The sequence below is a fragment of the Callithrix jacchus genome, chromosome 6 (genome assembly GCF_049354715.1).
Source record: "Callithrix jacchus isolate 240 chromosome 6, calJac240_pri, whole genome shotgun sequence".
NCBI lineage: Eukaryota > Metazoa > Chordata > Mammalia > Primates > Cebidae > Callithrix > Callithrix jacchus.
Window position 1 is genome coordinate 1,851,652 of NC_133507.1, and position 13,302 is coordinate 1,864,953.

Here is a 13,302-nt window from a genome sequence, read left to right on the forward strand (position 1 = left end):
CGCCACCTTTATTTGAATTAGTATAAAATGAACTATGTGCCAGTAAGTCTTCTATGAATTATACATATTATTTTTCCTTGCACCATTCCTATGAGTTTTACTAATATTATTTTACATATTAGAAAATTGAGGCCAGGCGTGGTGGCTCACACCTGTAATCCCAGCACTTTGGGAGGCAGAGGTGGTGGATCACCTGAGGTCAGGATTTCAAGACCAGTCTAGCCAACATGGTGAAACCCCATCGCTATTAAAAATACAAAAATTAGCTGGGCATGGTGGCAGGTGCCTGTAATCCCAGCTACTTGGGAGGCTGAAACAAGAGAATCACTTGAACCTAGGAGGCAGAGGTTGCTGAGATTGCACCACTGCACTCCAGCCTGGGCAACAAGAATGAGAATCCATGTAAAAGAAAAGAAAAGAAAATTGAGGCAGAGGCTAGCTAAGTGACTCTCCCACTACACAAGAGAAGTCATTGAGATGCTACCATATCGCCAAGTGTAGTGGCTCACACCTGTAATCCTAGCACTTTGGGAGTCCAAGGTGGGAGGATTGCTTGAGCTCAGGAGTTTACAACACAGTGGGACCGCATCCCTACATAAAAATAAAAAAGATGCCAGCATACACCCTGTCAGGGTCTGATGGCATCCCTCACATGCTTGGCGTCCGTGCTTCCTCTCTCTGAGCTCCCACACATTACCAGCTTTATCAGTCCTGCCTCCTAGAAAAGGCCCCTGAGCTCTTAGGACCATCTCAGAGCTCCCCGATGGCCTCTGTGTCTCTCAGCCTCACTCCTTTCCACCAAAACGGACTTGACCCTCCCCATAGTGACCTCAGAGCACCAGCAGTGGCTTCTACCACTCATGCCCAGGCTCCCCGTGGGTTCCTGGTAACAGATGGACTAAGCTTTGTCTCAGGAGGAAGAAAGCTATTTACTGTCTGGCTCCATTTTCCCAGCCTCATGACTTGCACGTATACACACCATGTTCTCCTGTCTCACTTCACATTTCAGGGATTTCAGAATATTTCTGGTGTCTGCCAGTGCTGTCCTCCCACCTTCCTGTGATGTGCTCTCCAGTTGTTGGTCCTGGCAGAGGTCTGCTCACTCCTACATCCCTGTGTGTTCACATGCTGCACTGGGCTGGGTGTCCCTAGAGGGACAAGAGGCTTTCTCTGCCTGCTCAGTGCAGCCCCTAACTTAGTATTCGTATTTGGTAGACGCCTACCAAGCACTGAGTCAATGCGTACATGTCCGGCCGTTAAGAGCTAGAACTTCTGACTAGAGCCTGTGCCATGGATCAGCAGTTCATAAGCACACACTGCCCTCCGACAGCTCTGATACGAAGTTAACTCCCCACTTTAAACCTTCTTCATGTGCATCCGGGCATCCCCTCTTAGTGCCTCTGACTGTGTAAGAGGACATTATTTCTCGGGAACCACTAATGGGACTATTTTGAGTATTAAGTGAGCTAAGGACACATAATAGTTCCTGGCACGTGGACATTTTCATGTCCGTGTTAGTTGCTTGCTTTCCCCTAAGAGTCACATTCACATCTGTCTCAGGAACTTGTGGGTGAAGCTGTGCACAACACCTGGTGTTGAAGCAGACCCCACCCCATCCTGATGGGGCTCCCGAAGCAATGCTGTCCCTCGAGCTGCTCTGCTCACCCTCTGTGGTACACCCCCAACTTCAGCAAAAGCTTCGTCTTCCCAGCCATGGCCTGAAGTTTACTGTCTTACCCAGCTTCATCTTTTTTTAATCACTGCCATTGTTAAGTGTCTCTTTCATAACTAAACTCATTATTTAAAATCTTTCCCCCTTTTCATTATTTCTACATCCAAATTTCTGTTCTGGAATATGTGTCAGAAAAGATAAATTTGTTGGAATGTGTGCATTTCTTTTATGAAATGCAGTATTTTTGGGGGAATATTATGTAAATAATACTGTTTTAAAAGAGCATTTTTATATGACATAATGCTTTCACAAACTAAAACAAATTTCTTTTTTTAGTCTGTCTATATCTTTTGAAAATGTTGACACAGCTAAGAAGAAACTACCTGTTCATATCTTAGACGGTCTGACCCTCAGCTACAAGGTATATCCTGATATTCTTTGTATGAACAGTGTTTCCTACTAAAAGTAAAACATGCAAGTAATCGGTTACTTTCTATTCTAATTTTGTTTTTATTTCATAGGTCCCATGGCCTGTGGACATTGTTATAAGTTTGGAATGTCAAAAAATTTATAATCAAGTATTTCTTCTCTTACTGCAAATAAAGTGGGCAAAATATAGTCTGGATGTTTTACTTTTTGGTGGTAAGATTTGTTTTCCGCAGATATGTTGTAATTTAGTTTACTTTTAGTCCTAATAAAACAGGTTGGTGGGAAAGGGAAGCATATGGGGATCTGGGGGAAAAAAAAGGTCGGTGGTCGTTGATCATTTTCAATGTGTACACAAATGCCAGCGTGGCGAATGTTCCCGCAGTAGTTTTACTGACGTCAGCAGCGTGGCGAATGTTCCCACAGTAGTTTTACTGACGTCAGCAGCGTGGCAAATGTTCCCGCAGTAGTTTTACCGACGTCAGATACCTGAAAGAAAGATCAGGAAGTTGTATACACCGTTGATCTGAAATGCAACAACCTGATTAGGAATTTGGCCACAATAAATTTTCTCGTGTTATGCAAAACTTTGAAATGACACATTAATGAGACTTGGTCATGTTTCATGACAGTAGTAAGAAAAATGATAGAGGGGACTTTTTGCACTGCACCTTCCAGAGGCACTGAGGTTCGGTGTCTGCCACCCCTGCCACTGCTTTCTGTGGTGCCAGGGCTGCATCCCTCAGTTCTGCCAGGCATCATGGTACAGTGGGGTTTGAGTTGATGCTCTTTCTCTCCACGTTGCTATTCCAATCTTTTGTAGAACTGGTTAGTACTGCTGAAAAACCACGACCTAAAGAAGGCCTTGTACATGAACAAAACACGGTCACTCAGTTCGGACCCCAAAAAGAGCCAGTGGGACAGCAGATTCATCGCATGTTTCTCTTAAGAGTGAAGCTCATGCATTTTGTGAACAGCTTGCACAACTACATCATGACCAGGGTTTGTGCCTCTCCCACCTGCTTCAGTTCTATCACCTTATCTATACAGTTGTTCATAGAGAATTACTTACAATATCTTTATAAATACAAAATACCTACAGACTGTGAAAACGGGACACGTGGCAAATGTAACCATAAAATAACATGGCGGTACGAGGAAGGTTTTTGTAAATATACAGGCGTATGTGTACCCAGAGGCTGCTGTCCCTCCTATCCAGTCGCCCTGGGGACAGGCACAGCCACAGCTCCTCTCTTGGAATTGCCTTCAGAATGTGCCACAGAGAGCTTTAGGTTTCATTACTCATGACAGCTGACCCTAGAAAATGGCTCCAGTGTTTTATAGCCATTGTCTTTGGGAGGAAGATGCAGCCAGGTTATATTTTTTATTTCTTTTTTTAGAGGGAGTCTGTCGCACAGGCTGAAGCGCAGTAGCATGATCTCAGCTCACTGCAACCTCCACTCCTGGGTTCAAACAGTTCCCTGCCTCAGCTTCCCGAGTAGCTGGGATTATAGGCGCGTGCCATCACACCCAGCTAATTTTTGTATTTTTAGTAGAGACAGGGTTTCACCATCTTGGCCAGGCTGGTCTTGAAATCTTGACCTTGTGATCTGCCCGCCTTGGCCTCCCGAAGTGCTGGGATTACAGGCAGGAGCCACCGCACCCAGCCTTAAACGTTTTTTCTTAAAAACAATTAGTAACTCACTACAAAGTAAATGAAACTGCTCTTCCGATACACCTAAAAGCCAGTTCTAGAGGAAGTTCTGAAAGTAGAGTTCAGAAATTGGAACAGGAGCAGTGTTACCAGAGGACAGCATGCATTTGGGGTTTCAGTTGTTGTTTATACCTGTTCTGGTCAGTTCTGAAACCCTTCTTGCTTGGATGAAGTGAGCCACTGAAGCCTGTTTTGGACGGGAAGGCTAAGGGGCCCCATGCCTCCCCTGACTGCATTACTGGCCTTCACAAGGCTGGCCTTCATTAAGCCCCTAATTGTTAAGAGTAACTGATAAGAGTTTAAGTTTTTTCTTAGTTTGTTTTTTATTTGAGGTATACTTGTATTCATTTTAGAGAAAGATGAAACATGAAAAATGGAACTTAAGAAACATAGATTCACTGTTATTATTTGTATAAAAGTAACACATTTGATTTCTTTTTTAATCAGTGTATCTGTATATGAGATACTTGCGCCTTCCTACCAGAAAGTCTGTTAGCCCAGAGTTTGGCGTTCGTTCATTCACTGTGCAAGTGGCTGCCCCCACTGTCCTCTTAGGATCAGAACGCCAAAGTATCCAGCCAGGCTTTGAAGAATGGTACTTGATGAAACTTTATAGATGTGATTATTGAAGAAAGAATTTGTGAGGAATAGAAGAGCTTAGTAAAAAGATTTGTGGGCAGCACACAAGTCCTCAAAGGAAGCTGCTGACTAAGCTTTTTATCTTTCTCTTCCAAGATTCTACACAGTACAGGCCTGGAGTTTCAACATCAAGTCGAGGAAGCCAAGGATTTAGATCAATTGATTAAAATTCACTATAGGTACCTGTCAACCATACATGACCGGTGTCTGCTGAGAGAAAAGGTACATGAGCTGTACCCTGCAGATGGGGCCACTGCTGGGCGAACGGGGCTGTCTGCCTGCTTTGGGATTTTATGATTATTAAGCTGTTGTCCTGTAGAGTATTCTTTAAGGAACAACCAGATCAAATGAGGTTACAAGCGAATGTCCCAGGCCAGCCACACTGGCTCACCCCTGTAATCCCAGCAGTTTGGAAAACTGAAGCGGGTGAGTCTTATGAGACAAAGAGTTTAAGACCAGCCTGGGAAACATAGCAAGACTCTGTCTTTACAAAAAATTTAAAAGATTAGCAGACATGATAGTGCATAGCTGGAGGCCCAGCTGCTTGAGAAGCTGTAGTGGGAGCATTGTTTTAGGCCAGCAGTTCGAGGCTGCAGTGAACTATGCTCACACCATTGCACTCTGCACTCCAGCTTAGGTAACAGAGAAAGACCCAGTCTCTTAAAGATAAACAGAAGGAGGAGTGCCCTATCAGTAGAAATTGTATCTAAGAGCAGCATGAGAACTGTGTTTGATAGTCAACACTCTGTGCATTACTCTTGGATTCAGTTGGAAAGTTGTGTCTGCAGTTGTAGAGTAATAGCATGTCCACTTAAAGAATTCAGTAACATTAAAGCCGTTGAAACTACTTGTCCTAGTTTCATTGGTGAATGTAAATGGCCATCTCAGGAAAAGGTCCTAATAGTTTGTTCTATTGGTTTGACTGTACTGCTAATACCACCTGTATCTCACACTCAGTACATGCATGGGCCTCTAGTCCCAAATGGGTGTGGGTCAGAGCCTAGAAAATAGAAGTTCCATATACATAGAAGGTAGTCACTGGTGATGAGCTCTTTCTGTGATTCATGTAGAATAGGTAAAAAGTGTTGGTATCAGTGTCCAAACTTTGTTACACAGTTTGTATTCTGCGACTTTGGTCTCCAGGTCAGCTTTGTGAAGGAAGCCATCATGAAGGTGTTGAACTTGGCTCTCATGTTTGCAGATGGTTGGCAGGCGGGCCTGGGTGCTTGGCGGTAAGTATATGACTTCTGAACCATCTGTGCTGTAGCCATTTCAGCATCGGCTTTTTTTTTTTTTAAGAGATGGGTTTTCCCAGCTACTCAGGAGGCTGAGAGGGCAAGATTGCTTGAGCCCAGGAGCTTAAGACCAGCCTGGGCAACATAGCAAGACCCAGTCTTTTTCAAGATATCTGTGGAGTAATTTCAAATGTATTTTAGTTTAATTATTTAAAATCCTAAATCTAGGCTGGGCGCAGTGGCTCATTCCTATAATCCCAGCACTTTGGGAGGCCGAGGCAGGTGGATCACCTGAGTTCGGGAGTTCCAGACCAGGTTGACCAGTATGAAGAAACCCCGTCTCTTAGCCTACCTATAAACCCCAACCCACTTACTTATTTGAAATTTACTTTTATTCCTAGAATGGAATCTATAGAGAAAATGGAGTCTGATTTTAAAAACTGCCATATGTTTCTTGTAACCATTTTAAACAAAGCCGTGTGTAGAGGATCCTTTCCCCATTGTGAGTATCTCATGTTAAAATATTTCTGCTTTTCTATTTCCTTATAACTAAGTGTATGTGTCATTGTTTTGTTACTGATCCCATGAAAAATTAGAATTTCTTACCATTTTCAAAACTGAAAAGTCCTTTAGCAGTTGTGCCATGCCTTGAATTGCTTTTTAAATATTGCAGTGAGGTGAGTGAATATCAAATGTAATATTTGTAAGCCTGAGGATCTTACTTTCTGGTATACCATTTATTACAACAGATTTCTAAAACTGCCGTTAAATAAGTCCATGGCAAAATAGATTTCTGTCGCACTTCACTGTCACGTAGCTTTAGTAACTATTCTTTTTCAAAGCTAGACTTTTATTAAAAGTTTTTTTAAGTATGTAAAGCTCCTGGCCTGGCGCCATGGTTCATGACTGTAATCCCAGCACTTTGGGAGGTCAACCAGATCATTGAGGTCAGGAGTTTGAGACCATCCTGGACAACATGACAAAACCCTGTCTCTACTAAAAGTCTAAAAATTAGCCTGGCATGGTGGCACATGCCTGTAATCCCAGCTACTCAGGTGGCTAAGGCAGGAGAATTGCTTGAACATGGGAGGCAGAGGTTGCAGTGAGCCTAGATTATGCCACTGCACTCCAGCCTGGGCGACAGAGCAGGACTCGGTCTCAAAAAAAAAAAAAAAATTTTTTTTTCCAATTAATTTAAACCTATTGTTTTAACCTTATTTTTATTCTTCCCACAGTGGAATCTCTAGCACTGTCACTCATGGCTGGCATGGAACAAAGTTAAATATCTTCAGTGTAATAAATATGTCAGACTTCATCATCACACGTGTACATTTCAACCATGTGCAGCTGAAAAATGAGAATCTTTTTATTTTGGTTTACTTGTAAAACTTGTCTGTGGTCAGCCAGGTACAGTCGCTCACGCCTCTAATCCCAGCACTATGGGAGGCCAAGGCAGGCAGATCACTTGAGCCCAGGAGTTCAAGGCCAGCCTGGTAACATGGTGAAACCCCATGTCTGCCAAAAATACAAAACGTATCCAGACATGGTGGTACACACCTGTAGTCCCAGATAGTTGGGAGGCCAAGATGGGAAGATGACTTGAGCCCAGGAGGTCAAGGCTGCAGTGAGCCATGATTGCACTACTGCAGTGCAACCTGGGTGAGAGAGTGAGACCCTGACTCAAAAACCACAGTCCAGACAAATGGATTGTAGGTGGTTTCTCTGGAGATTAGTACATACTATATAGGGTTGTGTATATAAAATTGTGTAAATAGTGCAAAGTGTATATAGGCTGTTTACTCATATTTCCTACTGTAAGATACAGATTTATGGTACTGATACCTTTAAATATAAAAAAATTATATTATATTTTGAAAGTGTGATTACTGATATTCAAAATAAACAACTTAAAATTATTTTATTCTCCCTGCTGTCCTTCAGTCACAGAAGCTTTTTATGTAGAGTTTTACCTGTTGTCTTCTGTAAAAATTGTCTTAGATTTAGCTGTCGTAGAAATGTTTATATTTTAGCTGGGTGTAGTCTCTCAAGCCTGTAATCCCAGCACTTTGAAAGGCTGAGGTGAGAGAATTACATGAGGCTAGAAGTGCGAGACCTTGAAATTTACTTTTATTGCTAGAATGGAATCTATAGAGAAAATGGAATCTGATTTTAAAAACTGCCATGTTTCTGGTTAAAAGTTAGCCAAGCATGGTGACACGTGCCTGTAGTCCCAGCTACTTGGGAGGCTGAGGTGGGAGGATCGCTTGAGACGAGGAGGTCGAGGCTGCAGTGAGCCATGATTGCATCACCGCACTCCAGCCTGAATGACAGAGCAAGACATGTCTCCAAAAAAAAAATAAAACAGAAATGTTTATATTTTTTATGCACCTGAGAATTTCCACATGGAAAATAGCTTCACCTAATATCAATAAATGTAAAAGGCCAACTTAACTTATGGCCAACTGTTGGTTTTTAACAGATCACTCTATTGCACAGGTGGCATAATCTTGGCTCACTGCAACCTCCTCCTCCTGGGTTCAAGCGATTTTCTAACCCTAACCCAGCTAATTTATATATTTTTAGTGAGACGGGGGTTTCTCCATGTTGGCCAGACTGGTCTTGAACTCCTGGCCTCCGGTGATCTACCTGCCTCAAGCCTCCCAAAGTGCTGGGATTACAGGCATGAGTCACTATGCCAAGCAATATTTCTGAGCATTTTTTGTGAGCTAATCAGTTATATTTTCAATAAAATTATGCATACCATTCAATTTTTCCATATTTACTTTGTATACTTTTTGCATGTGTGTTAGGATCCTCCAGATAAACAGAATAAATAGGGTTATATAGATAGAGATTTACCGTGAAGTAGTGGCTCATGAAGTCCCATGATCTGCTGTCTGCAACTTGGAGGTCTGGGAAAGCCAGTGGCCTAATTGTACGCCAAACCTGAAGACCTAAGAACCAGGAGAGCCAATCGTGTCCCAGTCTGAGTTCAAGGGCTGGAGAACCAGGGAGTGCCCGTGTCGGAGGGGAGGAGAAGATGGAAATCCCAACTCAAGCAGAGAGCAAATCTGCCTTTCCTCTCTCTGCCTTTTGGTTCTGTTCAGGCTCTCAGCAGATTGATGATGCTCACCCTCCTTAACGAAGGTGATCTTTGCTCAGTCTACCAACTGAAACGCTAACCTCTTCTGGAAACACTCAAAGACACTGCCCCAAGTCACGTTTTCCAACCATCTGAGCATCCCTTGGCCCAGTCAGGTGAAACATAAAGTCGACCACCACAGCATGTCTCTAACACTGAGACTCAGTACGATACTTACCATTTATGTCCTTCTGAAAAATAACCACTGAACTCCAATAGCCCTCACAGCGAAGCACTGGGGCGCCCTTGCCCTGAGACACAGTCTCTTTCGGCGTCAGAATTTCCTGCTTACAGACAGCAAAATCGGAGATTAGCCCATTCACATCCTGGGTTTTATTCAGAATTCTCAGGAGAAATTCACTGGGGAGGCCTTCAGATGAACAGCTACTTCCAAGTCTCAGGAAAATACCATTGTAGAGCCCAGTTCCAAGGTGGAACCAGATGTGGAGCAGGGCCCTGCAGACAGCACAGGCAGGAGTGATGGGCCAGAGGTGAGAGCGTCTGCAATGCGGGTGAGCAGAACTGTCCGTCAGGTGGTCCTGTGTAGGATCAAGATGGCTAGGCCCTTCTACCCCTCAGTCTGTCACTGGCCACAGGTCCCTGGGAAGAGTGTGCCTCTGCAGCAGAGGTGCTGAGTGGCCGGCAGTCCCACCTAGAGGGCTCTGGACGTCACATCATCATGTTAGCTACCTTCATCAAGTACACTTGAGTTTTCTGAATGAAAAGACCTTTACACTGTATCTGAGAGCTGTTCCTTCGCTCTTGTGTGTGGAAAAGCAAATGCCATGCTGCGTATCGCCCTATCATATGTGTAAAATGGGTTTGGTCTCTTTCACTCAATTTTTCTTAACGGTTCTCTAAGACTTTTTTTTAAAATTGTTAGTTGTTTTCCAGACAGGCATGTAAGAAGCCTGTAAGTCATGATACCCATCATCCCAAGAAAAAAAAATATGACATTGGAAATACCCATTTACTAGGAATGCATTTGGTACAATATATATAATTCCTTTATGTAAAAAACCACAAAGCATTGCTCAGAGAGACTAAAGGTCTTAATAGGCTGGACCAAGTGGCTCACATCTGTAATCCCAGCACTTTGGGAGGCCCAGGTGGGTGGGTCACCTGAGGTCAGGAGTTCAAGACCAGCCTGTCCAACATGGTGAAACCTCCGTCTCTACTAAAAATATAATATTAGCCAGGTGTGGTGACAGGCACCTGTAATCCCAGCTACTCAGGAGGCTGAGGCTGAGGCAGAAGAATCACTTGAACCCAGGAGGCGGAGGTTGCAGTGAGCCAAGGTCGCACCATTGCACTCCAACTTGGGCAAGCGAAACTTGGTCTCAAAAACAAAAAGACCAAAATTAAAAGATGTACCATGTTTATGAGTTAAAAGAGTAATATGGTTAAGAGATCACTTATCCCAACTGATCTCTAGAATCAGCGCAGTTCAAATTAATTCCAGCAGGCATTTTGTAGAATTTGACAGGCTGATTCTAAAATGGATATACAAAGGACCTAGAGTAGCCAGAGCAATCTGGAAGGAGAGGAACAATGTTAGAGGACTTACATTATCTGATTTCAAGGCTTTTTTTTTTTTTTGAGATGGAGTCACGCTCTATCAACCATGCTGGACTGCAATGGCGCGATCTCGGCTTATTACAACCTCTGCTTCCTGGCTTTAAGCAGTTCTTCTGCCTCAGCCTCCCAAGTAGCTGGGATTACAGGCACGTACCATCACGCCTGACTAATTTTTATATTTTTAGTAGAGATGATGTTTCACCATATTGGCCAGGCTGGCCTCAACTTCTGACCTCGTGATCTGCCCACCTCAGCCTCCCAAAGTGCTGGGATTACACTTGTGAGCCACTGCGCCCGGCCTGATTTCAAGGCTTTTTAAAGCTAGAGTAATCAATATAGTATGGTACTAGCAAACCGATAAATAGATCAGTGAAGCAGAATAGAGTCCAGAAATATATGGTCAGTTGAGGTTGTTTTCCTTTTTACTAAGATAACATAAAATGTAATGGAGGAAGGAAAATGTGTAACCAACTAGTGCTGGAACTAGATAATTGTAAAGGAAAAGTGAATCTTTACCTTGTACCGTAAACAAAAATTAATTTGACACGCACCCTGGACTTCAGTGTGAAAGCTGGGGCCAGGTATGGTGGCTCATGCCTGTGATCCCAGCATTTTGGGAGACCGAGGCAGGAGGAGCACCTCAGGTCAGGAGTTCCAGACCAGGCTGACCAATATGGCGAAACCCTGTCTCAACTAAAACAAAAATTAGACAGGCATCATAGCATGGGTCTATTGTCCCAGCCACTCAGGAGGCTGAGGCATGAGAATCACTTAAACCTGGGAGGTGGAGGTTGCAGTGAGCCAAGATCACACTACAGCCTGGGTGACAGAGCAAGACTCTGATTCAAAAATTTTAAAAATAAAAATAAAGGCAAGGTCTCACTGTTTCCTGGCTAATCTGAACTCCTAGGCCCAACTAGTCCTTTGGCCTCGGCCTCCCAAAGTGCTGGGATGACAGGTGTGCGCCACTGCATCTGGCCCAAGCCATTTTTTTCAATGAGCACAAAGAGGGAAGGAAGGCACCAAAATGGCCAATTAAACCACACAAGCACCACAGCCTCTGGAATGGCTAAAATAAAAAGACCAGTGATGTCAAATAATTTTCAAGGATTAGAGCAACTGGAAGTTACAAGATAGTACAAGCACTTGGGAAACTACATGGCATTTTTGTCCAACACGTATCTATCTACTCCTGAGAAGCAGCAGTTCACCCTTAGGTATTTATCCAAGATAAATTCTTAAATGCATCAACCAAGAGATTTGTATCTGAATATTCATGAGCTAAAAGCTAGAAACATCCTGATGACTGTGAAGAGGTAGATGGATAAACAGTGAAGTATAGGCATGCAATGGAATGCGATTCAGCTGTGAAAACACACAGCTCACACATAACAACATAAGGGAATTCAAAAACTTTATGCTGAAAAAAAAGCACTCCATGGCCGGGTGCAGTGGCTCAAGCCTGTAATCCCAGCACTTTGGGAAGCCAAGGCAGGCAGATCACGAGGTCGGGAGTTGAAGACCAGCCTGGCCTCCAGCGAAACATGGTGAAACCCTGTCTCTACTAATAATACAAAACCTAGCCGGGCGTGGTGGTATTCCCCTGTAATCCCAGCTACTCCGGAGGCTGAGGCAGAAGAACTACTTGAACCCGGGAGGCGTAGGTTGCAGTGAGCCAGAATAGCGCCACTGGACTCCAGCCTGGGCAACAGAGAGACTCTATTTCCAAGAAAAAAACAAAAAACCAGACTTAAAAGGAGCCATTATTACTCCATTTACATGAAGTTAATGGACAGGTAAAACTAGTCTCCAGTGATAGAAATTACAACAGTGGTTGTCTCTGGGCATGACTTATTACCTGAAAGGGGGTAAAAAAGGAATTTCTGGGGGTGATGGGAGGGCACAGTGTCTTCATTGGTTCCACAGGTACGTGCATGTGACAGAACTCATTGAACTGTAGAGTTAAGATCTGTATATGCATTACACCTCAATTTTTTACATTAAAAGTAATATTTTACATTCAGTACAAGTAGTTACCACTATGCACCTATTAAAATGACAAAACAAATTTGACAGTATCAAGTCTTGGCTTGGGTGTGGAGCAACTGGAAATCTCATACGTTACTGTTGGAAACGCAGATGGTACAGCCTACTGGGGTTTTTTTGGTTTGGGTTTTGTTGGGTTTTTGGTTTTTTTTGTTTTTCTTTTGTTTTTTTTTTTTGTTTTTTTGTTTTTTTGAGCCTTGCTTTATCACCCACGCTGGATTGCAGTGGTGCAGTGTCTGAAGTGTGTTTTCAGATGACTTTCACAGTTCTGAAAGCTGAGAACCCAAGACAAAGGCACCAGAGAATGTCTGGTGAGGACCCACTGTCTGGTTCTCGGTGCTGTCTTGTGTCTTTACATGGCGGAAGGGAAAAGGCAGTTCTCTGGGGTGTGTTTTATAAGGGCACAAATCCCACTCACCAGGACTCTACTCTTGTGACCTGTCACTTCTCAAAAGCCCCACCTCCTCATCCCATCACCGCGGTGACGGGCTTCAACATAGTAGTAACACTCACTCACAGGTTCCAGGGACTTGACCTAAGTATTTGCTGGGGGATGCTTTTTCAGTTTACCAGAGCCACTGAATTCGTAGAAATTTGTCGTAACCATGACAGAAACCTAAAACAGGACAGTAACTTTCTGACGGCCTGCCCTCCAGATTTCAGACTGGCCAAACCAGCCCCCATAGTGCATAAGCCAATTCCTTGCAGTAAATCTCCTAACTTGTATCTCCTACTGATTCTGCTTTTCTGGCTGATCCCTGACTGACATACATGCCTGTGTAACTATCAGCCTGACCAAGATGCAGGACACTTCCAAGTCCCCAGAAGTTTCCCACACACCTCTTTTCAG

General features: G+C 43.6%; 1 protein-coding gene across 21 annotated transcripts in view; it reads left to right on the plus strand.

Annotated features, from left to right (window-relative positions):
- Positions 1–7,602, plus strand: part of TUBGCP5 (tubulin gamma complex component 5) — a 38,290-nt gene extending 30,688 nt beyond the window's left edge. For 15 of the 21 annotated variants that reach the window (XM_078375657.1, XM_078375661.1, XM_078375660.1 and 12 more), the window contains 7 exons: positions 2,009–2,093; positions 2,194–2,314; positions 2,922–3,100; positions 4,548–4,673; positions 5,595–5,683; positions 6,088–6,188; positions 6,922–7,602. In XM_078375657.1, the coding sequence (XP_078231783.1) occupies positions 2,009–2,093; positions 2,194–2,314; positions 2,922–3,100; positions 4,548–4,673; positions 5,595–5,683; positions 6,088–6,188; positions 6,922–6,968 (748 nt within the window). In that variant the 3' untranslated portion in view covers positions 6,969–7,602. The remainder of the gene's footprint in view (positions 1–2,008; positions 2,094–2,193; positions 2,315–2,921; positions 3,101–4,547; positions 4,674–5,594; positions 5,684–6,087; positions 6,189–6,921) is intronic. The other 6 variants (XM_078375664.1, XM_035303521.3, XM_078375652.1 and 3 more) reach the window with 1 other exon arrangement.
- Positions 7,603–13,302: the final 5,700 nt, after the last annotated feature.